Here is a 26,186-nt window from a genome sequence, read left to right as displayed (position 1 = left end):
CGAACGCGGCTTTAAATGCAAGCAAAAGCGGCAACTGTTTTATACATTCAAATCGATCTCGTTTCGCTAAATCTGACCGCTAAAAGGGAGCTAAAAGAAATCAGGCGGCGGTCGTGGTCGTCCGTCCCATCCCGGATTGGGAGGCATGCTCGGGAATCCGCCTCGGCCTCGCCCGGGAATGTCGGGAGGGTTTCGCAAATCGGCGTCGGGATCGGGATTGTAAGGCAACCCGCCCGGTTGCGGCGGGAAAGGAGGCCCTCCGCCGGGCCAGCCTCCTCTCGGTCGTCCGGGTCCACCTAATCCTCCTCTACCGTAACCAGGGATCGGGCGCGGCGGCGGATTCGGGTTGAGACCGCCGGGCCACAAATCGTAATCGCCGCCGATGATGCCGGGCACGTGGCCGGGAATTCCGGCGTAAATGTCGCGATCGGGATCGGGCATGAAGCCATGACGCGGCAAACGACCAGGCATCGGATGGTAAGACTCCATCCGTAATCGTTCCTCTCGCTCGGCCGATCTACGCATCGCGTGCTTGTTGTACAACGAGCGAGAAGAAATTCCAGTTGGCATCGGAGGCACGTCGAAATCCGTCTGTAAAAGCCGCGTCCAAAGCTCGTCGTCCGAGCACACCGCGCGGAGTTCTTTGCACGTGCACGCGCAGTAAGCCAACCCGTACGCGTCTAGATTTTCGGCGATTCTACGTTTGACGTCCGTGGGAAGAGACATGAGCGTGCCGGGCGAAAGGATCCCCGCCAACTGCGCCTCGGCCGCTTCGAAGAGCTTCGTAGTCATCGCTTCTTTCACTTTCGCCCACAGCGCGCGACAACCCTCGGGCGTGATCGACCCCCCCTCGTCCACGTAATCGCTGGCTTGAATCAGCGTCGCGTACGCGACGCCAGCCGATCCCGCGTCCGATTCCAGCGTCCCGAACACCGACAGTCGCGACTCCACCGGCTGCGCGCGCACCGAGCACGTCACCGTATCCTCTCTCCCGCGCGCTCCGACGGCATAGCGCGCCGAGTAACACCCTCGCCGCGCGAGTCCATCGCGCAATTCAATCTCTCCCGCGGTCTTCGCCCCCGAATCCAGCATCAACGCGTGAATCGCCAAAAACGCCGCCTCCGCCGCCTCCAACTCGCCCCGCCACTCCCCGAGCGCCTCTCGCATCGTCCTCGGCATCGCGCCCGCGTCCTCGTCGCGCGTCCTCGTCGCGTCCGACTCCATCGCGCTCGCGTCTCCCTCGTCGCGCTCGCGTTCGCGCTCGCGTTCGCGCGCCCTCGTCTCGTCTCGTCGCGTCGTCGCCGTCCCTCGCGCGCCGCCGTCCCCCTCGCCGCGCGCCTTCACCGCGCGCCGCGCCAGATCTCCCGGCGACACCCCGAGCGAGCTCAAACTCTTATTCTCCGCGCCCGCGTCGCCGTCGCCCGGCGCGTCGACGCCGTTCGGCGACGCGAACGTCCCCGTCCCGAATCCCGACGCCGAATCCTCTCCCCCCCGCGTCGTCGCGTCGCGCCCGCGCGCGGGTCCGCGCGCGTCGCGTCGTCGCCGACGTCCGCGCGCGTCGTCTCGTCGCCGACGCGCGGGCGCGATCGCGTCCGCGGGCGCCGTCGTCCCGTCGTCCCCGCCGCGTCCCGCTCTGGCGCTCGCACACCCCCGCGCGTCGTCGCGTCGCCGTCGCGCGCGATGGCCGGCGCCGACCCCACCGGGCTCAAGCCCAACGCCTTCATCGAGGCCAACGGCGCGGCGCGCGAGACGATCGAGCGCGCGTTCCGCCTGACGCCGCGAACGATCGGGCTCTTCGCCGTCTTCGGCGTCTTCGTCCCGGCGCTCATCTATCGCGGCGCCGTCAGGGATTTCGTGCGTGCGCGACGCGAGGCGACGCGAGGCGTGCGCGCGCGCGGGCGGCGCGCGCGCGGGGGCGACGCGCGCGCGCGGGCGCGACGCGGCGAACGGGCGAGGGATCGAACGAACCTAAATCGAATCGACCGACGACTGACGACGACGACGACGATCGCAGGACGCGAACGACGATCGGTACGGACGACCGAGGAAGAAGTTCTTGTAGCGCGCGCGGCGCGGCGCGCGAGGCGCGCGAGGCGAGGCGAGGGAGGCTGGGATGTATTTTAGCTCGACGCGGATGATTTGTAGTGCGACTTCACGACGCGTCCGTCGCTCGCGCGCGCGCGCGTTCGCTCGCTCGAGCGCGCGGTCGTCTAAAATCATGCGCGCGTCGACGGCGACGCGCGTCGCGCGCGAGGTGGCGCGCGCGGGCGCGCGCGCGGGCGCGAGGGTGGTTGAGACGGAGACGATGACTGGACGACGGCCGCGCGCGACGACGGCCGCGGGACGCGCGATGGCGACGGCGACGACGGCGACGTCCGCGCGCGCGTCCCACGCGTCGTCGTCGCTGTTCGAAGGCGCGCGAAGGGAGGCGGGGAGGACCGGGGGGTGGGACGGGACGAGACGCGCGTACCGCGGCGCGCCGCCGCCGGGACGCGGTTGGGACGCGCTCGGTGGATCCGCGGACGGCGATCGCGCGCTGTGGGCGCTGATAGGACTGAATGGGGCGGTGTATTACGCCTGGGCCACGACCGAGGACGGGCGGTTCATGCGGAAGAATTTCATGGTGAGCGAGGAGGCGCTCGCGCACGGGCGATGGCACACGATGTTGACTTCGGCGTTTTCTCATTTTGATTTGACGCATCTGGGAATGAACATGATCGCGCTGTACTTTTTCGGGCGAAGCGTGTGCGAGCGATTCGGAGGTCGGTATTTGCTCACGCTGTATTGCGTCGGGGGCGTCGGGGCTTCGGCCGCGCACGTGGCGTGGTGCGCGAGGCAACGACGCAAACGAATGGAGCGGTACAAGGAGGGCCGAGGGAACTTCTTCGACCGTCTCGACGCGTACGTCGCTAGGTTCGTAGAAGATAGCGGTGCGAAGCGAGGGTATTACTTCACTCCCGCCGCTCTCGGAGCGAGCGGGGCGGTGAACGCGATCGTGGCGTTCGAGGTGTTGCTTTACCCACTGCGGACGATTTACCTTTACGCGATCGTACCAGTGCCTAGCATACTACTAGGAGGTTTATTCCTCATGAGAGATATCGTGGGCATTCAAGATTCGCGTGGGTCTGGTGTGGCGCACGCTGGTCATCTCGGAGGCGCGGCCGTCGGAGCGTTAGCGCTCGCGATGCTGCGCACAAGGGGACGGCGCGGGAGAATATCCATGTAAATGTTCGCAAATTTGTTTTACAAATCAATCGGCGTCGCAATCACTGGTGCACTCATCATCAATCAATTATTCTTTGTCGTCTTCCTCATTTCGAGTGACGTGCGAAGTGCTCGCTCCTAAGTTCGATTTCGTCGCTTGATCTCTCGCGAGGTGAGCGGCGCTCGCGGCGGGAGACATGCCGTTCCCAGTGTTGGACGCCTTTGCCGCGCGCCCATTGGCGTCCTCCTCCTTGGAATCACCACGCGTTCGAGCGCGATTCGGCGTTTCGTTTTGTCCAGAGCGAGAAATGCTGTCGTTTGCGCTCGTCGCGCTCGTTGGGACCGTGCCGACGGGTTGACTCGGCGCCACTGGAGGGCGTTGACCCGCCGCGCCCGTCACCGCAGAGTTCAAATCATGCGCGAGAGTCGTTGAATCCCGATGCGCGGGGACGGTAGGGATTTGAATACCGCCGCTTTGTGTCGTCGCGTCGATGGTGTGATCAGCTTGCGACGTCATGAAGCTCGGACTCGGAATTGCCCTAAGTACAGATCCCAAAAATCGACTCAACGCTCTCTGTGAAGACTGCGCTTGCGCTTGCCGACGACCGTGCGGGTTGACCATTTGAGAAGGCGGCGGCGGTTGCTGCGCCTCAGTCGTAGCGGCAGAGGCGGCAGGATTAGTACCTGGCGCTGGTGTAGCTTGCGCCGCCTGACGCATCAGCAGTTCGCGAAGCTCTGGCGGCAAACCTTCCAAGCCTTGCTGCAATCCATGCACCTGGTGCATGACATGCATGACGCCTACAGGTCTCACAGCCTGAGCTTGAGGGTTTCCTTGCACAAAAAGGCCGTCTTGGGTATGCAATGGCATCCCAGGCGGTCGAGTGTGCGGAAACTCACCTGAATTAGCGATGTAAGATACCTGCGGATAGCTAAAAAAACTTTGGGCGTTGTTGATGTCGTCGCCGGCGATCGCGGCACCCTGTGGTGTCATGACGCCTGGAGGCGGTGGCACGACAGCCATGCATCGCGCGAGCTCACACCAAAGCGCGCCGACTGAATGCATTAGACTGGCGACTTGCAAGTTCGCGGCCTGCGTCTCGACTGTGTTTTGCCTACTGTCTCGAGCGAATCTCGCCGCGACGACATCGATGAGCGGTGCGGCTTGACGAGCGATCTCTCCCGCCGTGCTCAACATGCCACCGAGAGTATCCACATCGGCTTCACTGCGTTGTTCACGTGTTGTGCCTTGATTCATGTCCGTTTCATCGTCGTTTTGAACGACTGGGGGTAAACCAGCCGGCAACGGCAAGTCGAGCTTCGCGTACGGTCCGCACGCGGCGCCTCGACCAGCGAAGAAACAACGCTCGCACAGATCGTAATCGTCGTGAGCCACGCTCTTGTACCGCGTCCCTCGGACGGGAATAACCTCACACGCATCGCATTGCACGCCAAAATGTATGGGACGCTGCTCTATCGTCCGAGATGCGTCCTCGCTCGCGACCGAGTTTCCATCACCCGGCGTGGACAACGGCGTCGAGCGCACTTGTAAACCGCGCAACAACCGTAAAACGTTCTGCAGATATCTACGCAAGGTCTCTTCGGGCGTGTTTTGCTGCACCGCCGTCGTCGCCGTGGCGTTCGTGGGTTGTCCACGCCCACCCCGGCCCGCCGCCCGCTCTTCGCGGCGTTGACCCGCCGCCGGAGCTCGCGCCCCCCCGCCCCCCATCGGCGGTCCGCCGATGCTAAACTCCACGGTCACCGCCCCCCCCGCCGGTCCTACCGCCCCTAACATCGCTGGATTCGCCGTGAGTAACGACGTTATCATCTGCGACAAGTCCCCGATCGTCCCCTCGCCTCGTCCGTTTCCGCGAGCTTCCGCGTTTTCCGGCGCGTGCGGATCCCTCGCCAAATTCGGATTCGCCTCCGTCTCCGGCGCTCGCGTCACCAGCAGCAGCGTGTCTCCATCCTCCACTCGCGCGCTCTCCATCGACGCTTCGTCCGCGAGCACGCGTCCTCGACACAGCAACCGCTGCGCGTTCGCCGGCACGCCCGAGACGCCCTCCACGATTCGCTTCACCGCCGGCATCAGCGCCTGCGATCGTCGCCGTCGTCGCTCGGTCAGTCCTCGAGAACGCCTCGCCGCGCGCCGTTTTCGCGCCTCCGCCTCGCCGCCGCGATCGTCACCGCGCCGCCGCGCGCTCGCGTCGGTTATTTTAAGATGTCCCCTCGCTTCGCTTCGCGTCGTCGCGTTCGCGTCGTCTCGCGCACCGTCTTCGGCACGCGCACGAAGTGTTCGCCGCTCGGATGCACGCGTATCTTCACGCGCACGCTGTCGCGCTCGCTCGGCCCGAGGGCGTCGATGGACGCCGTCGCCATGACGCGGCGCCGATGCGTCAGAGTATGACGCGCCCGACGCGCGCCGAGCTCGCGCGTCACGCCCCGGCGCTGGCGTGCTACTTTTTCCTGACCCTCGCCGTGGAGTCGTCGACGACGCCGCTCGCGCTGGTGCGGAATCGCGCGCTCGCGTGGGACGAAACGCCCGAGGGCGCGAATCGCTTTTACGCCTTTGTGTTCGCGGTGGCGACGTTAAAGCCGCTGTACGCGTCGGTGAGCGACCGATCGCGCGCGAGGGGGGGCACGCGAGCGGCGCACGTCGCGCTCGGATGCGCGGTCGCGCTGGCGGGCGCGCTCGGGTCGAGCGCGGCGCGGACGACGGCGCAGACGTACGGGTTCGGGACGCTGGCGAGCGCGGGCGCGGCGCACGCGTACGCGTCGTTGGATGGATACGTCGTCGAGAGGTTCGGCGGGGAAGCGGGAAGGTCGAGGGATGAGGTGGTGATGGCGCAGGCGTGCGCGATGGCGGCGAGGACGGCGGGGAGCGTGGTGGGGGATTTAGCGAGCGCGGGAGGACTGGCGGCGGCGAGCGCGCGGACGGCGGCGGCGGCGAGCGGGATTTGGATGCTCGTCGCGATCGCTGTGGCGTTAGTGAGCGTGGATGAGAGTGATATATCGCGAGATGTCGATTCGGGAAGAGAAGATGAGCGTGAAATGGAGTCGCGGTCGTGCGCGTCGTGGACGGCGCGAGCGAAGGAGGCGTACGCGCCGCTCGCCGAGGTTGATTTTTTACGGTGCGCCGCGTTGGTGTTTTTATACCGCATCGCACCGACGGCGTTGGATACATTCGCGTCGTATACGTACGCCGTGTTCAGCGATAGGATGAAGGATTATGAGTTTGGTTTGGTGGCGTTCTTTACGTCGCTCGGCGCGCTCGCCGCGCCGGCGGCGTTCGGTTGGGCGTTCGGAGACGCAAGCGCGTCTGGTAGTTCTGTGGGTGAAAACGACGCCGGAACGTTGACGAAGATTCGTGCGCTTCTCGTCTCGTCGCCCACGTGGATGATGTTCGTCTTCGGCGCCGTCGTAGACGCGGCGCTGGGTCTCTGTCGACTCTTCATCGTGTGGCGGCCGCCCGCAACCGGCGCCGTGGCGGCGTTATCTATCGTCAACGCGCTCGCAATTTTTGGCTTGCGCGTGGGTTACATGCCAATCGTCACATTAGGCGCGATCATGGCTCCGCAAAACCTCGAAGCCGTCGGTTTCGCGGCGCTGATTTTCGCCAGCGACGTCGGCGCGCTCGTCTCCGCCTACGTCTCCGCCGGCGTCGTCCGCGCCCTACACATCGGTGCGCCCACGCGCACGGACACCACCGGCGCCGTCATTCCAACCGATCGTTCGTGGTCACCTCTCACCGCCTTCCTCGTGCTCGTCGCCGCGTGCAAGATCATCATCCCGTGCGTCTCCGCGCCGCCGCTCCTTTCGTCGGCGTCTCGGCGTTCGCGCGCCGCCGACTTCTCCCTCCTCCCCGCCGACGCCGATCGATCCCACGCCACCGTCGACGACGCCGCGCGCGATTCCAACGCGTCAACGCGGCCGTCTTCTCCCCCTTTCGACCTCGCATCGCCGTCCGCGGAGCTGTAATCCAAAATCTCCCTCGCCTCCGTCCCGCTCGCGAAATGTCCCCCAGCGCCGTCCCGGTGGTCCGCCGCCGCCGCCGCCGCGCCTCGTTCGCACACGCCGCCGCCCGCGGTCGCTCGCACGACGCGCGCGCGATGAAGAACAAGAAGAAGCGCCAAGAGCGCGCGCGCGCGGACGAAGACGCCCTCGCCGAGCTCCGCGCGCGCCCCGCGAGCGCGCTCGGCGACGTCGCGAGCGACAGCGAGGACGAAACCGTGAACGACGCGCACGCGAAGCGACGACGCGCGAGCGTCGTCCCGGGCACGGGCTACGTCCCGGAGGGAAAGGCGAAGAGCGTCGACGCGAGCCTGGTGAATAAAAACGAAAAGACGCTCGTGCTGACGAGCCGAGGGGCGACGTCGAGGTACAGACACCTGATGCTGGACCTGCTGACGCTCGTGCCGAACGCGAAGAAGGACGCGAAGTTGGACACGAAGAACGAGAGAAACGTCGTCGTGGAGGCGGCGGATCTGCGAGGATGCTCGAGCGCGATGTTTTTTGAGTGCAGGAAGAAACAAGATTGTTACATGTGGCTGGCGAAGACGCCGAGCGGGCCTTCGATTAAATTTCACGTGGAAAACGTGCACACGATGGCGGAGCTGAAGATGACGGGGAATCACTTGAAGTTTAGTCGACCGTCGTTGCACTTCGCGCCGGCGTTCGATGAGACGGCGCACAGACGGTTGATAAAGGAAGCGTTGATTCAAACCTTCGCGACGCCGTACCGACACTTCAAATCTAAGCCGTTCTACGATCATCAAATGTGCTTTTACTGGGAGGACAATCGCGTGTGGTTTCGGAATTATCAAGTCGTCCATCCCGCGGGGAAGGAGGTGAAAACCCAAGGCTTGACCCTCTCCGAGACGGGTCCTCGGTTGTGCTTGCACCCGATCAAAATCTTCGCTGGCGCGTTCGGCGGCGCGGTATTATTCGAGGACGAAACCTTTGTCTCCCCGAACGCCCAGCGCGCCGAATCCAAAAAGCGCGACGTCACCAAGTACCAACAAAAAGTTCAAAAGAAGCAAGCGCGCAAGGCTCACAAACACATGAACCAACTGCGCGGGGGCGAATTGGACGACTTATTTCGCGACGGCGACGACTGATCGCCCTTCTTCGTGTAATTTCATTTTAGACTGTTAGACTGCGCGCGCGTCGCCTCAAACCGCCACTCGCGCGCGATGCGCGTTCGCCCACCGCCCTGACCTCTCGACCATGTTCGCTCGACACCACGAACACGAGCGCACGTTTCCCGTCGCCGTGCGCGCGTTCGCGAGCTTCGACGACGCTCGCAGCGATTTGCGTCGGCGCCTGCGCGCGGTTCGTCAGGAATCCACCGAGTTATGCGCGTCGACGCTCGTGTCGCGGTGCGGAAGCGCGTCGAACGTCGCGCGAAGCCTCATTGCGTTGCTTCGCGATGCGTGCGGAAGAGGCGACCGCGCGCGGGCGGCGCTGTGCGCGGTGACTATGCTCAGGGCGACGATGGGGACGCTGAGCGGCGCCGGCGCGCGCGAGGCGGAGACGCGAGACCGAGCGCGAGGAGCGGCTGGCGTTTCGGATAAGCGGTCTTGGATCGATCGTGAGGTGCTGTACTGCGCGCTGGAGACGCTGATCAGCGAGGAAGCGATGGCGGGATCGAGCGAGTATCGCGTCGCGGCGTCGACGAGGATGGACGAAGCGCGCGTGCGGGAGCGCGTCAAGACGCTGAGCGCGGTGGGAAGCGCGCGGAGCGACGCGGATACGATGGAACGCGCGGCGAGACTTTTAGTTGACGATGATGATATCGAAGGCGCGATTGCCGTGCTCCGAGAGCGACGGAAAAAATCGCCGAAAAATCCCGTGCGAGACGATACGAAATTCCCGTTGGCGAAGACGACGGCGCTGCTGCGGCATTTACGTTGGGTGCGAAGGATGCGCGCGATTAGGTTTTCAGGGTTATCGGACGATGGAGATAGGGTGCTACCACTCGTGTGGCGGCCGGGGAGTAAACATCACAAACCCGTGGATGACGTCGAGGCGGTGAAATTAGGCGGTGAGGCCAAGGCGGCGTTGCAAGAGGCGATTCGTTTAGATGAAGGCGATGCCGCGTGCGCGGTGGCGTTGGCGCAGGTTGAAGCTTTTCAAGGCAGCTTTCTGAGAACGAGAGAAGTACTGACAAAGTGCTTGATGAAGAACCCCAACGATGCGGACGTAAACGCAGCGTACGCGGAACTCTTGATGAACGCCATGCAGACGCGACATCCGAAAGGCTCAACTTTGGACTCGGACGCCTTTCGACTAGAAGTAACCAACGCGTGCAAGGCTGTGCTGCGAATCGATCCGACGTCGAACACATCGTTGATGATGCTGTGGAAGCTACTAGCTGGAGAAAAAGAAAAAGCAAACGTTGAGCAGATGAGACGAATTATGCTCGAGTCGATCGCGACGTGCGTCGAGGTACAACCAACGAATAAACGCGCCTGGGTCATGCTGGCGACGATGTTGACTGGTATCAAAGGCTTGGGTATCACGCATACTGACATCAGCGATATTCGCAGCGAACTCACGGGTATAGAAGACGACGATTTGGAAGTGGACAAGGCGGCTGAGATGTTTGCATGCAACCCGGTTGATGAGGCGACGATTCAGCACGTTTTCGACGACGAACGACAATGGTGGCCGGATACCCTTTTCAAAAAGAAGGATGAAAAAGCACCGTTGAAGGTTGGAGAAATTAGACGTCCTTCAAAAGAAGAAATCGTATGGTTGCGCGTGCATTACATTATCATGGTTGTGCTCTATCCGGGAAAGCCCACCGAGGCTCGTTATCGTCAAGTCGAGGCACGCCTCGATTACATTGAAAGTAAAGAGTCCGCGAGTAAGGAATACAAAGCGTTCAGCGCGCAAATCAGAGATACCGCGAAGGGCCGAAGAGATTTGTACGGACGCATGTTGGACCCGGCCAAGCGTGCCGCTGAAACAAGGATCAGGAGGAAAAAAGAAAAGAGATTAGAAACGGCGCCGCGACACGTCGCGGAAGACGCGGAAGACGACGATTACGGACTGTCGAGCGAAGTCATCGAGAACTTGACTTACCAACGACAACGGCTGCGATGGCAGAAAACGCGGCAAAAACGTTCGACGTCGACGACGCCGGCGAAACGGCAAAAGATCGTCGGCGACCCATAGCATAAAATTTGTATTTTAATTGCAGCGGCCTAACCCCCAATTTTTTCTCGCGGCGAGAAATCATCGGAGCGCGAGCGTCACGCCGACTGGCGCGTGGTCAGACCCAAGGACCTTGTCGAGAATGAACGCGTCCACAACTTCGACGCCATCAGCGCCGCCGTCGAAGACTCTTTTCGACGCCAAGGTGTAATCGAGTCGAAGACCTTTGTTGAACGGGCGATTCCCCGCGCGAACGCTCCAATAAGAAAACCAACCGACGGCGTCGCCGTGGAAATGTCGAAACGCGTCGCGCAAGTCGTTCTCCTCGAGCATGACCCCGAAAGCCTCGCGCTCTTGAGGCGTCGTCCCCGCGCTCTTCTTAATATGCGACGCACCGACGTTCCAAATATCAGAATCCAGATGCGCGACGTTCAAATCGCCCATGTACACCACCGGTTTCTTCGCGTCGAGTTCTTTGAGATGCGCGCGCATGTCGCGCTCCCACTCGCCGATTCGATAATCCAAACGCTTCAGATCTTGTCCACTGTTCGGCACGTACGCGGTGACGAGGTAAAACCCCTCAAACTCCAGCGTCATCGTCCGTCCCTCGTCCGTGTATCCTCGCGCGCCCAACCCTTCGCGAATCTCCAACAACTTTGGCCCGTCGTACGTCGCCTCCTCGTCCTTCGCCCCGCCGCCGAACATCGCGTCCAACGTGCCCTGCGTCGACCCACTCGTCCCATTCCGCGCCGCCTTACACATCACCACCACTCCACTGTACCCCTTCTTCGCCACGCTCACCGCGAACTGCACCGTCTTATACATCGGAAAGTCCCGCCTCAACCGCTCCGTAAACGCCGCGCAGTGCGTCTCCTGCAGCTTGTGCTCTTGCAAAATCACCACGTCCGGCGCCTCTCCCGCGATCACCCCTCGCAACCGATCGAGCGATTTCTCGTGAAACGAGCGCAATCCCGCGACGTTCCACGCGATCGCCGTGAACGCGCGCGCGTCTCGCGGCGCGTCCCGTCGCGCCGCGTCGCTCCGCTCGACCGTCGTCGTCGTCGTCGCCTTTTTCGGTTTTTTATTCCCCGTCGGCGCGACGTCCGCGCCGTCGCGCGCCGTCGGCGACGGCGTTCGTTTCGCTCGCATCACCGTCGTCGTCGCGCGTCGGTCCGTCGTCGTCGTCGTCGTGTGTCGCGCGTCGCGGTCGCGGTCGCGATCGATCGCACGGCGTTCGAATCGCGAACGCGAAACGAATCGACGATCGAGACGACGCGCGCGACCGCGACGCGCGTCGACGCGACGGCGCGATCGCGTCGCGTCGCGTCGCGCGCGGATCGACGAAAAAAAACGAGCTCGGACGCCCGGTCGCGCCGGGGCGGCGTCGGCGCGCGCGCGGCGCGGCGACCTCGCGGTGTCGCTCGACGCCGCGCGCAGAGCGCGACGCATGGCGACGACGGCGCTCCTGCGCGCGTCCGGCGCGTGCGCGCGACGCGGTCGACGCATCGCCGCGTCCGCGCGCGCGGCGTCGTCCGCGTCCTCGACCGCGCGGTCCACGCGCGCGGTCCCGCTCGTCGTCGTCGTCGTCGGCAAGGGCGGCGGCGCGAAAGTCGACGACGCGGTCGACGAGTACGCGCGGCGGTGCGCGCGCTACGCGCCGTTCGAGGAGAAGACGGTGAAACAAAACCCGAAGAACGTCAAGGATACCGAGCTGCAGAAGGTTCACGAGGGCGAGCGGGTGATGCGGGCGATCACGGCGCGGGATTACGTCGTGCTGCTGGACGAGCGCGGGCGGGACGCGTCGAGCGAGGAGGTGGCGGAATTGGTGGCGAGGATCGGGGACGAGGGCTACGAGCGAGGGGTGTTCGTTTTGGGTGGGCCGTTCGGACACGGGAAAGACGTGATCGATCGAGCGAACGAGAGCCTGCGGTTGTCGAAGATGGTGCTGAATCATCAAGTGGCGAGGTTGGTGGTGACGGAGGCGTTGTATCGAGCGCACACGATTTTACGCGGCGAACCGTATCATCACTAGTTGTAGAATATTTATTTGTACAATGAGATCACCGCCGGGACGTTTCGCCGCGCATCACGCGCGCTTCACCAAGAGCGCGCCCGACTCTAAGTGCGGGGTGTAAGGGAACTGGTCGAAGACGGCGAATCGTTTGATTTCGTGCGTCTCGCCGAGAATTTTACAGTCTCGCGCCAAAGTTTCCGGATTGCACGAGATGTAAATGATCCTGTCGAAGCGCGCGCAGAATTTGCTCACTTCGTCGCCCATGCCGGCGCGCGGCGGATCGACGAGCACGGTGCTCAAATCGTACGTCGTGAGATCTATATCCTTCAGGCGCGTGTACTCGCGTCCGCCGTCGAGGGCGTCGCACAGCTCCTCCGCCGATAGTCTCGCGGTGACGACGTTGTCGATTCCGTTCGCGGCCATGTTCACGTGCGCGGCGGCGACGGACGATTTCGATATTTCAGTCGCCAAACATTTGCGAAACAAGGGCGCGAGCGCGATCGTGAAATGTCCGTTGCCGCAATAGAGCTCGAGAAAATCTCGATTCGCGTCTCGCGGCGTCGCCGCCGCGACGACGTCTGGTGAATCGCTCACCGCCGCCGAGCGAGCCCACGCGAGCATTTGCGCCGCAATTCCAGCGTTCGGTTGCGTGAACGACCCCTCCAACTGCTTGTAACTAAATTCCTTCCCATCGATCAACACCTTCTCGGTCACGAAATCCTTGGCGAGGACAAGTTTTTGCTTCCTCGCGCGACCGATGACGTCGATCCCCAACCGCGCCCGCATCGCCTCCGCCTCGCGTTCCCAATCTTCATCCAACTGTCTGTGGTACAACAAACTCACCACCGCATCTCCGGTCGTCGTGGTGAGGAAATTCGCTTGAAACAGCTTTCTTCGCAGCGTCTCCGTCGCCGTCACCTCGCGCAGCAACTCTGGCATGAGTTCGCGAATGCGCGCGCTCGCCATCGGAAAGTCCACCACCTCCACCGGGTCCTTCGGTCGATCGGAATCACACATGGCGAAGTAACTCCTATCGCCGTCGTGCCACACCTTGAATTCGGCGCGCATGCGAAACTCCTCTCGCGCGCTCTCGAACGTCTCCGTGCGGCTCGGCAGCGTCGCCACGCCGTCAAAGTGCGCGCGCGCGTGCGCCGTCTTCTCTCGCAATTCTTCGTCGTACGACGACGGACGACATTCTACGTCGAGTCGACACGTCGCGCCGCTCGGGCGGTATCGTCGTCGCGCGCGCGCGCCGGCGGCGCGCGGGCACGCGAAAAGGTACCCATTCGAGAGACGACGCGCGCCGAGCGCCACAGACGCGCGAAACATCGCGCGGAACGAAACGTGGTCGCGACGTGCGCAGTTAAAACCGTCGACGCTCGAAAGCGAGCGCTCGGCGGCGCCGAGAGCGTCGCGTCGCGAGGTGCGGTGTGGGTCGTAGGTAGAGCTCTCGACGCGCTCGCTGTTACAAATTTAACTTCTATCGACGACGTCATCCGTCACGCCAAGTCGGTGGCGATTGTTTCTAAGGCATCAAACAGCTCGTTCGGTGTGCCGAACTCTGGCGGCCCGAATTGTTCGGATTCGCGAAGCATGACTTTGACGTCGTCGCCGTACTCGACGACGAGCGCGCCCAAAGCGATCTCCACGGTGTCCGATATTCTCTTCGCAGTCTCCACTGCGGGCGTGAAAGCCGGCGTCACAGCACCGTTTGCATCATTTCTATTGGTGGCGGTGATTCCTAAAACGTACAAGACGTTGTTGATGATCTCGTTTCGCTTCGCGACGATGGAATTCGCCTTTGACGTCGACGCCAAATCGCTAGAGGTGAACCCACTGGAGGCGCGCACGGGAGGAGAACCTTGCTCGATGATCGTCCGACATGCTAATTGTGCCGTAAGTAACGTTCGCACAATCGCACTGAGCGACGGATTGATCGAACGCGCGTTTCCGCGAACATCTTCCTTTTTCGCGGCGACGGCGAGCGAAGACGAAGCGCGCGCGCCCCAAATCGCCAATTGCCCGTACGCCTTGACCACCGTGCACAACTCACGCGCCGCAACATCGGTCGAGAGCACCTCGCTTTGACGCAACGCATTCCACGCTTGTTGCGTCTGCGCGCTCTCGTGTCGAAATTTGGGCTTTGGCGTATTCATTTGCGCGTACTTTTCACTAATCCTTTGCGCCGCATCCGCATCCGTGTCTCGCAACGCCGCCAACATAGTGCGGTCCATCGCCTTGTTCACCGAACGCGAAATCGATGCCAACGGCGCGAGAGCGATCGATATCACCACAGACCACGCCGCATCGGGGGTATCGCCGTAGATGAGCTGGCGCCGTCCGCGTCCACCGCTCTCGGCGACGTTGCACAAGTCTGCAAACGCCAAGTGCTGCACGAACGGAACTTCGAAATAATGCAAAGCCGCCATCAGAGGTTCGCTCGCAACTTTCGGACCTTGCGTCAAACTTTGCGGTCTGAACTCATAGCGCTCGGTGTGCACGATCTCGGCGCAGAAAATTGCGAGCGCCCACGAAGCGCTCGCGAGCGCCCCAGCGCCCCAACACGACATCGACCCCAAGAACAAACCTCGAGACGATTTCGCGCTGAGCTGGACGAGGAATCGACTCGCAATTACCACCAAAATATGCACCACGCACGCATAAAGGGAACGCTTCAATCCACTTAGAGCGCACGGCGCAAATGCGCGTTTCAACCGCAACCCGCGCGGTCGCTGCACCGATGAAAACTTCACCACCAAACCATCGTTGAACCAAAAGTTCACCACTGTCATCACCCCCAACACACAGCCAAATTGCGCTGCGAACGTAGCGTCGGACGCGTTCACCGTCATCATCCCCACCAAGCCCCGCGTCGGCGTCGTCCTCGCTGCGAGCGAGCACGCCAAACTCCCCGAGCATGCAAACGCGCCGCCCAACGCCCCGATCGTCATCCCATCCCGCATCATCGCCGTTGCGAACCGTTCACCGATTCTCTCCCCTCGCACGATTCCACACGCGTCCCTTTCGCCGTTCGGCACGAAATCAGCCGTGCTCGCTCTCGCGCACATCGCCGTCGCCGCGCTCGCTGGCAGTTGCGTCGCCGCGTACGTCAACGCCACGGCCACGCGCGACCAGTGCGGGAAGTCACCACCAAGAATGTGTACACACGTGAAGTATGCGTATGCCTGTGCGCGCGCGTCGCGATGGCGCTCCGTCAGTCGTCGCCTTCGTCGAGAATCAAATGCGGACGTTGGCGAAATCGAAATCAAATCGACGCGAGCGCGACGTACGGCGACGAAAATAGCGAGCGTGGACCACGCGCACGCGCCGATGATTCGCCAGGTCCTCAGCTCCGCGACATCGCGCGTGAACCACTTGGAGTCCATGGCGCACGCGCGACGACGAGTGCGGCGCTCCCAGCGGCGGCGGAGGGTTCGCGCCAGCGGCGACGAAGACGCGATTTTGGCCGGTGATGACGGGCGTCGCGTGAATGAAAAGCTAAAATAACAAGAGTAACTACGCTATAGACATTGTGGTAAATGAATCCATGTGGTCGAATCTGCGAAGATTGCGAATGATCTCGTCTTCAAGCGTCGGCAATGTTTCGCGCAACGATTTCAAGACGTCGCGATCGATGGCGAGAACTTCCAAGGAGTCGTTCGCCACGATGGTTGCTAAGCGAGGCTGGCCAGTAAGCAGCGCGAGCTCGCCAAAGTATTGACCCTGGCTAAAGTTGCGCATGATGCGGTCGGGAGGGATTTTTGATCCCGGGGCGACGTGGTCGACGTCGCCGTCGGATTTAGTGGAAACGGCTGAACCCTTAAGGATGACGTAAAACTTGTCCGCAACTTCACCTTGGCGTATGATTTTCTCACCGGGCTTAAAACTGAACCGTTTGGCTTGTTTAACTACCATGGCACGCTCGTAGGAGCCGAGGTCGGCGAAAACAGGGATCTTTGCCAACGTGCGTTCGTAGCGAAGCCGACGCCAAGCCATACCGATTTCCTTCGAAGGGTCATCGAACCCTTCGTCGAAGAGAGTAGCAGAAGCAAATTCGCCCTTGCGACACGTTTCGTAGGCTTCTCGTGGCACAGCCATCAACGTCACGTCGTTGACGGCCGTGACCGTCTCATTGCTCGCCTCAGAGGAGAACATGTAGGATTCGCCAAAGTAACCGCCACTATGGATGACGTCGCTCCCTTGATCTTCCGTATTCTTCCCCTTCTTCCCCTTTTTATTCGCTTGGTCAATCTTGACGCATCCACGAGTCATGATGTACATCTCCCCAGGCGTTTCGTCGCCGGCGCCGATGATTTGCTCACCCGCTTTAAAGTGTTTCATTTGGACCATGCTCGCCAGTCGGATTCTTTTGTCCTTGGACAGAGCGTCGAACATATGCACGTTCTCCAGTACATTCTTGTTCCTTGACAGTAAAACCTTCCGTTCACCGCCGGTGATCATCTCCAGTAGCGCAAACATTGCCGCATAGTGCGGCGCGGTGCGGAAAAAGTGTGCGCGCGAGCCTTTGTACAACGCCAACGGCCCTTCCCTCAAAACTATGTACCTAAATGCTCTAATAGTATCTTTGTGTATGTGCGGCTTGAGATACACGTACGCTCGCGACGTGTCGATCGGCTGCATCACCGCCACCGACGCCGCCGCGCTTAAAACGCCGCTCAGCGCGCCGAGCACGGGCGAACCCGGCGATAAAATCATATTCCTCACGAGCGCCTCGCTTGCGATGGACTGCACGGTCAAATTCACGCTCGAGCCGAGCATGTCCCTCATAACACTCGCGCCCACACCTTTATATAACGTCTTCCACCCCTCCTTGGCGCAAATCTTCTTCAACGCCACCATTCCATTTTCGTATTCGCACATCGCCGCCGGCACTTGCATCCGCGTCTTGATCAAATCAAACGGATTACTCGACACCGCCCCGATCCCCCCGCTCAGACATCCCGCCATGAACCGTTTCCACGCCGGTGCTGGGTTATCATCATCCGTGTGTATCACCTTCAGCACCGGTAAGAACAGCCCAATTCGAAACACATTCTTCGACGACTCTCGCACCATCGCCACGGGTAAACCTCTGTACAGCCCGCGCAGCGCGCCTTCCTTCTTCACCATATTCATCGTCACCTCCCGCATGTTCTTGCCCCACGACGCGCCGACGCCCGGGAGTTGCATGATCGTTTTCGCGCGGTCCATCGGGTTCGTCGCGAGCACCGCGAGGCAGGACGCGAGCGCAGAGTTCGGCATGGAGACCCAACCGGGCAATTGCAGCTTGTTCGTGTTTCGCGTCACGGCGTCGCGCCTCGGCAGCGTGAGCGTGCTTCGGCGCTTCGGAGACGATGCGCTGGACATCGCGCTCGCGCGCGCGCGGCGCTCGCGCGCGTCGGACGCGGTCGAGGGCATCGCGAGGGCAGCGCGCGCGAGTGGGGAAAAAGCGGTTCGGGTTTTTCGTTGGCGCGCGCTCGCGCTCGGCGCGAGTCGAGACGCTTTGAGCGATGAGCGAAGAGCGAAGAGCGGTGGACGCGCGAACTGCGTGGGATGTGTGCAGAAGGAGATTACAATAATAGATCGTCGTCGTCGTCGTCGTCGTCGTCGTCGAAGCCGGCGTCGGCGAGGAAATCGAAGTCGTCCTGTCCGGCGGCGTCTTCGGCGACGAAGAACTTGTCGCCGCCGGGACACTTTTTGAGAAGCGCTTCCGCCGTCTCGCGATCGAGGACGGATGAACCGGCGGTGACAGCAGCGATAAATTTGCGAGTGTACTTGTCCGGTTTGAGATCGCGCGATGACATCTCGTTCATGACGAGCGGGGCGTATTCGGCAAAGCTGCCGCTCTGGGCGGCGCATCGGAAGAGCGCGTTGTACGTTGCGACAGTCGGCACACCGCCTCGCTTGATGAAGTCTTGCACGCGCTCGGTAGCTGCTTTGATTTGACCGAGATGAGAGTAAGCGGTGATGATGCAGTTGAGAAGCCACGGATCCAGCACCATCGACTCGTCCATGAGGGAATCGGCGAGCGCAATAGCCTTGGTTGGTTCACGCTTCGCAACCGCCAAAACACTCAGGCCGATGGCGACTTCGTCGAGTTCGATGTTTTCTGGCAATTCGCTGATCATGTCGAACACGGCGTCTGGCTGACCCAAAGCCCCTCTGGCTTTGACCAAAGCCGTGAACGACTGCGTGTTGTGCTCGACGTTGCTTGAGAGCATATCCAACTCCACGCTATCTAAAGTCGCTCGTGTGCGATCTAACAGAGGTCCAACGACTTCTTCATCTAATTCAAACATATCACCGTCCAAGTCCAGTTCCTCCGCCTGTTTCGTGCACGCGGCGAAGAGCGGCACGAACGTGTCTGGGCCGGCGGCAATGCCAGACTTGACCATGCTTGCCCGCGCGTTGAGCGCAGCGTCTAAATCACCCGCTCGCGCGCAAGCACCCAATAAAATATTGTACATCGTAGTATCAAGCGCGAGTCCTCGCTCTTGCATGAGCTTCAAAACCTCTGCGACACCGGGTAAGTGGCTTTGTTCTGCGTGCGCCAAGAGAAGTGTCGAAAACGTGTACGTCGTCGGCTCGACTTCTCGATCTTCCATCGCAAGCATCACTTCTTGAAATCGCATCATTGCTTGCTCATGATCCACGACACCGAGCTTTATCTTATCTCGCATGTATTCGGCGCGTAGTACTGCGTTGAACGTTCGCACGTCTGCGTTGATGCCCAAATCCTCTTCCATTCGAACAAACCATGTATTGACTGTGTCCGTGTCACCGACCGCAGCATGCGCGAGCATCACGGCGTTCGTGGCTATTAAAACTTCCTTCGTTCCGACTTTCTTGATATCGTCGTCGCTCACCAAGTTGTTTCGGTACTCTTCTAAACCACGTTCGCCGGTCCAGCGAGCATATCTCGACCCTGAATGATTGTTCTTCTCCAGCTTCGCAAAGTCTTCGTCCGAGCGCTTCCGACCCACGCGATCGTACAGATCTTCTAATGCTTTCACTGCGAGCGCACGCGATTCGGCGGCGCGCTGCGTTCTTTGGCGACCCAGAAACGCGTGAGCGACGACGCGTTCTTGATGTGCTTTCAACGCGCGCGCTTTGAGCTTGGAACGATCCCACACAGATTCCACCGATGCACTCGTCCCCGCGACGCGCTCGAGCTTGAGCAAACAGTGTAACGTATCTGCTAAAGGTGCCACATCGAACTCAAACATCATCGTCTCGATTTCTTGCACCGTTGCTCGGTCGCCCGCCTTTGCCGCGCCGTTCATCACGGTTGTAAACATCATGCTATTCACGCGCGTCTTCGACACGTGTTCCTCATCGCCATCGATCATGTCCCCAATCACATGTGATAGATCATACCTCGTGTCCATTTCTACGTTATCTTCGCCATCAAAGCCTTGTTCAACGTCCTTCGGTACGCCGTACAGGTGCATCTTCAACCAGTTAAACGCGTCCCCGTATCGTCCCGCGCGCACGTAAGCCTGCATCACCGCCGTGTGCGTGCTCACATCCGGTCCGATATTATCCGCGAGCATTGACTCGACGATCGACAGCGCCGCCTCGGGCTCTCGCGCTCGCGCCGCCGCGAGCACGTTTACGTTCCACGCCGCGCGTCCCGGTTTCGTCGTCGACGCCGCGAGCGCCTCAAACTCTCTCCGCACGCCCTCAAAATCATTCGCGCGAAGCGCGCGTCGCATGCTCGCCACGTGCCGTCGGCGCAGCGTCTGCTCTCTCGCGCTGTCCTCTCTCGCGCTCGCGCTCGTCCCGTCGTCTTCGGCGAGTTCAACCTTTGTCCCGAGCCAACACCTCGGCGTCGTCGCGCGCACCGACGTCCACACCGCCGACTCGTCGCGCGCGCGCGTTCGACCGCACGTTTGCGCGTCCGCGCGCGATCGCGCCCGGGCGCAGGCGCGCGCGACCGCGCGAAACATCGCGCGAGAGTCGCGCACTGAAGGTTGAAGGTTCAGGTCACGAGGCGAAAAAAAACGCTCGCACGAAATGCAGAGCGCGACGCCCCAGCGGTGTCGCTCGAGCGACGTCGCGCGTCGGCGAGCGTATCGGTATAGAAAAATATGTTCGTCGAGGACGTCGCGCGCGAACCCGCGGTGGCGTTCGTGTTCGCGCGCACGGCTGCGGGAGAGGCGGTGGAAGATGTAGAGACAAACGCCGCGGAGGATCGTTTCGTTTCGACGGCGAAGGCGATTTGCCGCGGTGAGCGCGCGCGCGCGTGCGGTGCGATAATCATAGATGGGAGCGTAGGCCGCGGGAAGTCGAGAGGATGCGCGGTGCGTTCGATGACGACGGAGTTTAACGACGCGTGGTGGTCGGCGTTGGAGCGCGACGTGCGAAAATTGAGAGAGCCAGGTTCGCACAACGCGGGATTCGTTGGATCGGCGTTGAGGTACGCCATCTTAGCTTTGAAGAGTTATCGAGGCGATAAGGACAACAAGCACTGTGTCGTTTTGGCGGACGAGGCGTTGGAGATGACCCACGACGAAGCTGCGGCGATTCTAGAAACGGCGCACAAGAACAAAGTCAAGATTCACTTCATTCGGAGCTTTAGCGCGAACGCGAGCGCGGCCGAGGCGAGTGTGATTCGTACGCTCTGTCGATGTTGTCCAGTCGATAGCGGAGAATGCTTGACCCCTTCTCTTGGATGCTGTTACGAGTGCGGCGTAAGCGTCGGGCTGAATGCCAACTTTTCGATTCCTGATGACTTGATCGACATTGGAATGCTTCGTATCGACGACAGTGACATGGACGACGAATCTTTAGCGTCTACTTCCACGGCAGAAAACGTCCCGATAATCGCGCACTTCGCGGGATGTCGTGATCAGCACGCAGAATTTGCCGGGGCGTCCGAAGCCGAACTCAAGCGCGTCGAGGCTTCGAGCATGACGAGTATCGGAATGAGCATCAAGGTGAAGCACTTACAGAAGCGAAATGACGAGACGAGCAATACTAGTACGAAGTATAAAATGGTCACGACGAGTCGGGAAATCGTTCTGACAATTGACGATATTCAGAGCGTCGCCAAAGCGCTCGACGAGCCCATCGCCGCTGTACGATGCGGAATTCTTTTACCATGCTACGGAAGGTCGGGACGATTATCGGGACCGTGTACACTTAAACACGATGTATCTACGCGTTTCACGCAAAGTGCACTCGAGTTTTGGCTTACGCCAGCGAATGATGACTTGGTACTCATGTACTCGCGTCAGCGTCCACGATCAGAACAGATCGTGCAACGTATCACGAGACACCGAGCTGAAGTGTTCTGTCGCGCGACGCGATCTGGTGATACTGATGCAATAGAAAACGCGCGCGCGTTAGGAATGCCCGTGATCAAGTATCCATTACCGAACGACCGTTCGCAGCGGGCTTTTGCTCTTGTACTCGGTGTGGGCGTCGCACGTCAAGAAAAATTCTTCTGGTTGACTCGTCCTGATTTGCAGACTGGTATCGAAGAGCTTGAAAACTTGAAAACCATGCTCGCGGCTCCGCCTACGTTGGAAAATTACACTGGCGTACCGCAGTCTGTCATCCACGACATGTCCCTCGCGCAAGTTGCTCTGAATGAAGAAGTGGCGAGCGAGATTGACACGCCGAAAACGCCGCCGAAGAAACCGATCCGAAAACCGCCCGCTTCAAAGCGAAGACCATCATCGTCTATGTCATCTATGTCATCGTCATCGTCATCGATGAAGCAACCAGATCAAGAATGGCTTTCGTCAATCGTGAAAAGCGCGAGCAGCTACGTGCCGATCGTAGCGCCGATCGTCGCCGAGTCAAAGGAGGATGCAAAGCCGAAACAAGACGAGTCGACCGACGACGCGAAGCGTAAACCCGACGATGCGAACAGCTCTCCGTCCGCGCAGCCAGCTCCGAACATGCGCGTCGACGTCACAAACTTGTCGACATTGTTTCAATGACACGCCGTCCTGTCGATTGCGTTTGCGATCCCGAGACGAAGCACGTCACAACTCGGCATGCGCTCGGCAACTTCGCGCCACGTGCCAACGCACTTCGCCCCGAAGCGAAACTCTCGATCACGTCGTAAATCAGTCGCCATAACCGCTACATCGGATCCACCAGGCTCGCCGAATTCGCGCAGTAGTTCCATTGACATACAGAACAACGCGCACCGCCTCAGAGAAGTGGAGGAGGCGTCAGATGTGTTCTTTCCACCGATCGAGCTCGCATCGCGCGCGCACGTGCGCACGATCGAACAGTACCGGAGCATGTATCATCGCTCAATTCACGAGCGTGATCAGTTCTGGACCGAGATCGCGGGCGAACTGTACTTTGAAAATTTGGACTCGAGCGCGTCGACGCACAACTTTGACCCGTCTCGGGGGCCCGTTCACGTGAAATGGTTCGAGGGCGCGAGGACGAACATGGCGTACAACTGCCTCGAAAAACAAATTGAAAATGGTATGGGTGACAAACGAGCCTTGATTTTCGAAGCGAATGATGAGATTAATTGCACGGAATTTACGTTCCGTGAGTTGCTCGTCGAGGTGGAGACTTTCGCAAAATTTTTGATAGCGCACGGCGTGCAGAAGGGCGATCGCGTGGTCATGTACTTGCCGATGATTCCAGCGTTACCGATCGCCATGCTCGCGTGCTCGCGAATCGGCGCAGTGCACAGCGTTGTGTTTGCCGGGTACAGCGCGAAATCTCTCGCGCAGCGCGTTCACGATTGCAAAGCCAAAATGGTCATCACCGCGAGCGCGTCCCGTCGCGCCGAAAAGATCATTCCGCTGAAGAAAATCGTGGACGAAGCAATGGAGATTTGCAAGAGCGATGGGTTTTGCGTAAACAAAGTTGTCGTGAAGCATAACGCTGACATTGAGATCGAAGGCGTTCCGCACGTCGAAGACGTACCTTTTCATTCGGATCGGGATTTGTGGTGGAACGAGAGTGTCGCCGAGTTTAGGACGGATGGAAAGCCAGCACCTATTGAATTTCTGGACAGTTGCGACACGGCGTTCATTCTCTACACGTCTGGTTCGACTGGTAAACCCAAAGGCGTCGTACACAGCGTCGGCGGTTATCAGACGTACGTGTACGCCACCAGCAAGTTCGTCTTCGATCTACATGCCGGAGAGGACGTTTTGTTCTGCACCGCCGACCTAGGATGGATCACGGGGCATTCATACGGCTTGTACGGACCGCTGTTGAATGGATGCGCGACTGTGCTCTTCGAAGGCGTGCCTACGTATCCAGATGCAGGTGTGTGGTGGCAAACTGTGGACAAATACGACGTTACTGTCTTCTACACTTCGCCGACGGCGTTGCGCACGTTGCAAGGTTACGGTGAGGATCCTGTCAAGCGAAGTTCGCGCGCTTCTTTGCGAATCCTTGGAACTGTCGGCGAGCCGATTTCGAGCGAGACGTGGCTGTGGTACCACAGCGTCGTCGGCGACGATAAACTCCCGATTTGTGACACGTGGTGGCAGACAGAAACGGGCGGTCATATCATCACACCGTTACCCGGTGCGACACCCTTGAAGGCTTCGAGCGCGACTTTTCCGTTTTTTGGAATCGTTCCCGTGCTGCTTGATCCGAAAGATGGAACTGAAATTCAAGGCGAGGGCGAAGGATGCTTGTGCATCAAAGAACCATGGCCGGGGATGTTTCTCGACGTTCACGGCGCGCACGAGCGGTACGAAAATTCTTACTTCAAGGTGTACGAGGGTGGTTACTACTTCTCGGGCGATGGCGCGCGACGCGATTCCGATGGATACCTCTTCATCACGGGTCGCTTGGACGACGTCATGAACGTCAGTGGTCATCGCATCGGGACCGCCGAGGTTGAGTCTGCATTAGTGCAGCACTCGAGTTGCATCGAAGCCGCCGTGGTTTCAATCGCGCACGAAGTCAAGGGCGAATCCATCGTCGCTTACGTCATCTTAGATCCGTCTCGAAGCATCGAGAAACGGTCGTCGCTCGAAATCCATCAACGAGAACTCATCACGAACGTTCGCATGGAAATCGGCCCCTTCGCGGCGCCAGAACGCGTCGTCATCGTGAAAGATTTGCCGAAGACTCGAAGCGGAAAGATCATGCGAAGAATTTTGAAGAAAATCGCCGCCGGCGACGTCGACGATTTCGGCGACGTCTCCGCGTTGGCCGACCCGGGGGTCGTAGACGAGATCATCAAAGCCGAGAGACACGCGCGCGGAACGCGATGACACGATCGATACGACGACATTGACGCGATGACACGATCGATACGACGACATTGACTACATTCTGTTCTTTTGTTACAAAAGTACCGACCAAAAGTACCGCCGCGTCGCCGCGTCAGTGATGTCCGCCGAGCGAGTAGAAGCGCAGCCCGCAATACTTGCACTTCGCCGGCGACTCGGGCGAGGTATCGTTCAACTTATAGTACGTATTCGGCGCCCCCAGCCCCCCCGTGGCGTCACCAAACCGATCCTTACACGCCCCCGGGGAATCACAGCTCACCTTATCTCCCGGCACCCCCACCGGTTCCGCGCTCGCGCTGTACTCCATCGGGCTCGGCTTCGCGCTCGAATCCAGCCACTTCGCCGTGTGCGCCGCGTCGCTCGGCAGCTTCCCCGGCCGTTTCGTCTGCACCGGCTGGCTCGGTTTAGACGGAATCGTCGGCGCCGTCGTCGCGTGCGCGCGCGTCACCGTCCGCGCCACCGTCACCGTTCGCGTCGCGTCTTCGCCGCGCGCGATCGCCATCGCTCGCGTCGTCAGCGCCTCCGCGTTCGCGCGCGACGCCGCCGACCGCGCGGCTCGACGCACCGCGCGCAGCATCGCGCGCGTCGCGTTCCGCGCTCCGTTTCGCTCGCGTCGTTCGCGCGCGTCGTCGTCGCGCGCGCGAGTGGCGTCGTCCGTCCCGCGGAAAACCTTCCGCGCCGTCCCGTCGCGTCCGACGACGTCGCGTCCGACGTCGCGTCCGCCAAACCCATGCTCGCGCGGTGCGCGCGCGCTCGAACGGCGATCGAGCGATCGAGCGCGGCGGCGGTGACGCGCGCGCGACGCGCGGCGACGGCGCCGAGCGCGCGCGCGCGCGCGATGGGACGCGGCGACGACGGCGGGACGGAGACGCGCGCGAGCGACGACGGCGGGACGGGGACGCGCGCGGCGAGCGTGCGCGCGGGAACGATCGCGCGCGAAGACGTGGTGCACTCGAGGTATCTCACGGTGTACGATCGAGAGATCGAGTTCGCGGACGAGGACGGGACGACGCGGTCGTTCGCGTACGACGTCGTGGGACACCCGAGAAGCGAGTTTCGGTTCGTGTGCGTGGCGCCGTTTCACAGTCGCGAACGCACGGTGAGCGGAGAGCCGGAGTTTACCATCATACGAGAGTACGCGCAAGGGAGTAATTCGGAGTGCGTCGTGCTGCCGAGCGGGTGCTTTGAACCGGGGAAACACGAGAGCTTGGACGAGGTGGCGCGCGAGGAACTGCAGCAAGAGTCGAGGTTGCGCGGAGGTACGCTGATGAGTCTGCTAGACGACGATAATCCGGGGCTGTTGGAGACGAAGTGGTGTCGGAATAGGTGCTTTCCGTTCTTGAACATCGATGGTGAGGAGTGCAACGAGGGTGAGCGCGACGCGGAGGAGTTTAACATGACGCATGAACGCGTGACGGCGAGAGAGTTGAAACGATTAATGTACGGTGGCGTGATGATGATGCCCTCGGTCGTCACCGCCCAACTAGCGATTGATAAGCTTATGACGACGGGACACTTGAATCTGGACGATATTGTGTAAACTACGTGTTGATTTTTATTTCATCGCTCCCTTCGACGTC

General features: G+C 60.8%; 18 protein-coding genes across 18 annotated transcripts; 9 read left to right on the top strand and 9 right to left on the bottom strand.

Annotated features, from left to right (window-relative positions):
- Positions 1–90: 90 nt before the first annotated feature.
- Positions 91–1,179, bottom strand: OSTLU_14610 (predicted protein; the record flags this gene model as incomplete). Its single annotated transcript, XM_001416625.1, has 1 exon — positions 91–1,179. The coding sequence occupies one exon, from the start codon at positions 1,177–1,179 to the stop codon at positions 91–93; it is 1,089 nt and encodes a 362-aa protein (XP_001416662.1).
- Positions 1,180–1,680: 501 nt separating this feature from the next.
- OSTLU_30600 (predicted protein) lies at positions 1,681–2,062 on the top strand (the record flags this gene model as incomplete). The annotated part of the gene is made up of 2 exons (XM_001416912.1): positions 1,681–1,854; positions 2,015–2,062. 2 exons carry the CDS (start codon positions 1,681–1,683, stop codon positions 2,060–2,062), a joined length of 222 nt encoding a protein of 73 aa, XP_001416949.1.
- Positions 2,063–2,545: 483 nt separating this feature from the next.
- Positions 2,546–3,115, top strand: OSTLU_8424 (predicted protein; the record flags this gene model as incomplete). Its single annotated transcript, XM_001416911.1, has 2 exons — positions 2,546–2,823; positions 2,914–3,115. Coding segments are annotated over 2 exons (480 nt in total), but the record flags the coding sequence as incomplete, so codon positions are not given.
- Positions 3,116–3,271: 156 nt separating this feature from the next.
- Positions 3,272–5,290, bottom strand: OSTLU_24228 (predicted protein; the record flags this gene model as incomplete). Its single annotated transcript, XM_001416624.1, has 1 exon — positions 3,272–5,290. The coding sequence occupies one exon, from the start codon at positions 5,288–5,290 to the stop codon at positions 3,293–3,295; it is 1,998 nt and encodes a 665-aa protein (XP_001416661.1). The 3' UTR covers positions 3,272–3,292.
- A 314-nt stretch (positions 5,291–5,604) lies between these two features.
- Positions 5,605–7,179, top strand: OSTLU_30597 (predicted protein; the record flags this gene model as incomplete). The annotated part of the gene is made up of 1 exon (XM_001416910.1): positions 5,605–7,179. The coding sequence occupies one exon, from the start codon at positions 5,605–5,607 to the stop codon at positions 7,177–7,179; it is 1,575 nt and encodes a 524-aa protein (XP_001416947.1).
- A 131-nt stretch (positions 7,180–7,310) lies between these two features.
- On the top strand, positions 7,311–8,318 carry OSTLU_34162 (predicted protein; the record flags this gene model as incomplete). Its single annotated transcript, XM_001416909.1, has 1 exon — positions 7,311–8,318. The coding sequence occupies one exon, from the start codon at positions 7,311–7,313 to the stop codon at positions 8,316–8,318; it is 1,008 nt and encodes a 335-aa protein (XP_001416946.1).
- Positions 8,319–8,694: 376 nt separating this feature from the next.
- On the top strand, positions 8,695–10,380 carry OSTLU_30595 (predicted protein; the record flags this gene model as incomplete). Its single annotated transcript, XM_001416908.1, has 1 exon — positions 8,695–10,380. One exon carries the CDS (start codon positions 8,695–8,697, stop codon positions 10,378–10,380), a length of 1,686 nt encoding a protein of 561 aa, XP_001416945.1.
- A 66-nt stretch (positions 10,381–10,446) lies between these two features.
- Positions 10,447–11,346, bottom strand: OSTLU_5639 (predicted protein; the record flags this gene model as incomplete). Its single annotated transcript, XM_001416623.1, has 2 exons — positions 10,447–11,034; positions 11,128–11,346. Coding segments are annotated over 2 exons (807 nt in total), but the record flags the coding sequence as incomplete, so codon positions are not given.
- A 460-nt stretch (positions 11,347–11,806) lies between these two features.
- OSTLU_34446 (predicted protein) lies at positions 11,807–12,391 on the top strand (the record flags this gene model as incomplete). Its single annotated transcript, XM_001416907.1, has 1 exon — positions 11,807–12,391. The coding sequence occupies one exon, from the start codon at positions 11,807–11,809 to the stop codon at positions 12,389–12,391; it is 585 nt and encodes a 194-aa protein (XP_001416944.1).
- Positions 12,392–12,445: 54 nt separating this feature from the next.
- Positions 12,446–13,702, bottom strand: OSTLU_86714 (predicted protein; the record flags this gene model as incomplete). Its single annotated transcript, XM_001416622.1, has 1 exon — positions 12,446–13,702. The coding sequence occupies one exon, from the start codon at positions 13,700–13,702 to the stop codon at positions 12,446–12,448; it is 1,257 nt and encodes a 418-aa protein (XP_001416659.1).
- Positions 13,703–13,872: 170 nt separating this feature from the next.
- Positions 13,873–15,759, bottom strand: OSTLU_92438 (predicted protein; the record flags this gene model as incomplete). The annotated part of the gene is made up of 1 exon (XM_001416621.1): positions 13,873–15,759. The coding sequence occupies one exon, from the start codon at positions 15,757–15,759 to the stop codon at positions 13,873–13,875; it is 1,887 nt and encodes a 628-aa protein (XP_001416658.1).
- A 238-nt stretch (positions 15,760–15,997) lies between these two features.
- Positions 15,998–16,360, bottom strand: OSTLU_4561 (predicted protein; the record flags this gene model as incomplete). The annotated part of the gene is made up of 1 exon (XM_001416620.1): positions 15,998–16,360. A coding segment is annotated over one exon (363 nt), but the record flags the coding sequence as incomplete, so codon positions are not given.
- A 474-nt stretch (positions 16,361–16,834) lies between these two features.
- OSTLU_34271 (MC family transporter: oxaloacetate) lies at positions 16,835–17,635 on the bottom strand (the record flags this gene model as incomplete). The annotated part of the gene is made up of 1 exon (XM_001416619.1): positions 16,835–17,635. A coding segment is annotated over one exon (801 nt), but the record flags the coding sequence as incomplete, so codon positions are not given.
- Positions 17,636–17,943: 308 nt separating this feature from the next.
- Positions 17,944–20,322, bottom strand: PPR2 (pentatrichopeptide repeat (PPR) protein; the record flags this gene model as incomplete). Its single annotated transcript, XM_001416618.1, has 1 exon — positions 17,944–20,322. One exon carries the CDS (start codon positions 20,320–20,322, stop codon positions 17,944–17,946), a length of 2,379 nt encoding a protein of 792 aa, XP_001416655.1.
- A 363-nt stretch (positions 20,323–20,685) lies between these two features.
- OSTLU_14602 (predicted protein) lies at positions 20,686–22,323 on the top strand (the record flags this gene model as incomplete). The annotated part of the gene is made up of 1 exon (XM_001416906.1): positions 20,686–22,323. The coding sequence occupies one exon, from the start codon at positions 20,686–20,688 to the stop codon at positions 22,321–22,323; it is 1,638 nt and encodes a 545-aa protein (XP_001416943.1).
- Positions 22,324–22,632: 309 nt separating this feature from the next.
- On the top strand, positions 22,633–24,588 carry OSTLU_14601 (predicted protein; the record flags this gene model as incomplete). The annotated part of the gene is made up of 1 exon (XM_001416905.1): positions 22,633–24,588. One exon carries the CDS (start codon positions 22,633–22,635, stop codon positions 24,586–24,588), a length of 1,956 nt encoding a protein of 651 aa, XP_001416942.1.
- A 112-nt stretch (positions 24,589–24,700) lies between these two features.
- OSTLU_30586 (predicted protein) lies at positions 24,701–25,108 on the bottom strand (the record flags this gene model as incomplete). The annotated part of the gene is made up of 1 exon (XM_001416617.1): positions 24,701–25,108. The coding sequence occupies one exon, from the start codon at positions 25,106–25,108 to the stop codon at positions 24,701–24,703; it is 408 nt and encodes a 135-aa protein (XP_001416654.1).
- A 336-nt stretch (positions 25,109–25,444) lies between these two features.
- OSTLU_30585 (predicted protein) lies at positions 25,445–26,146 on the top strand (the record flags this gene model as incomplete). The annotated part of the gene is made up of 1 exon (XM_001416904.1): positions 25,445–26,146. The coding sequence occupies one exon, from the start codon at positions 25,445–25,447 to the stop codon at positions 26,144–26,146; it is 702 nt and encodes a 233-aa protein (XP_001416941.1).
- Positions 26,147–26,186: the final 40 nt, after the last annotated feature.

This window comes from Ostreococcus lucimarinus, chromosome 3, assembly GCF_000092065.1.
Source record: "Ostreococcus lucimarinus CCE9901 chromosome 3, complete sequence".
Taxonomy (NCBI): domain Eukaryota; kingdom Viridiplantae; phylum Chlorophyta; class Mamiellophyceae; order Mamiellales; family Bathycoccaceae; genus Ostreococcus; species Ostreococcus sp. 'lucimarinus'.
Note: the sequence above shows the minus strand (reverse complement) of the source record. Positions and strands in the feature narration are given on the sequence as shown.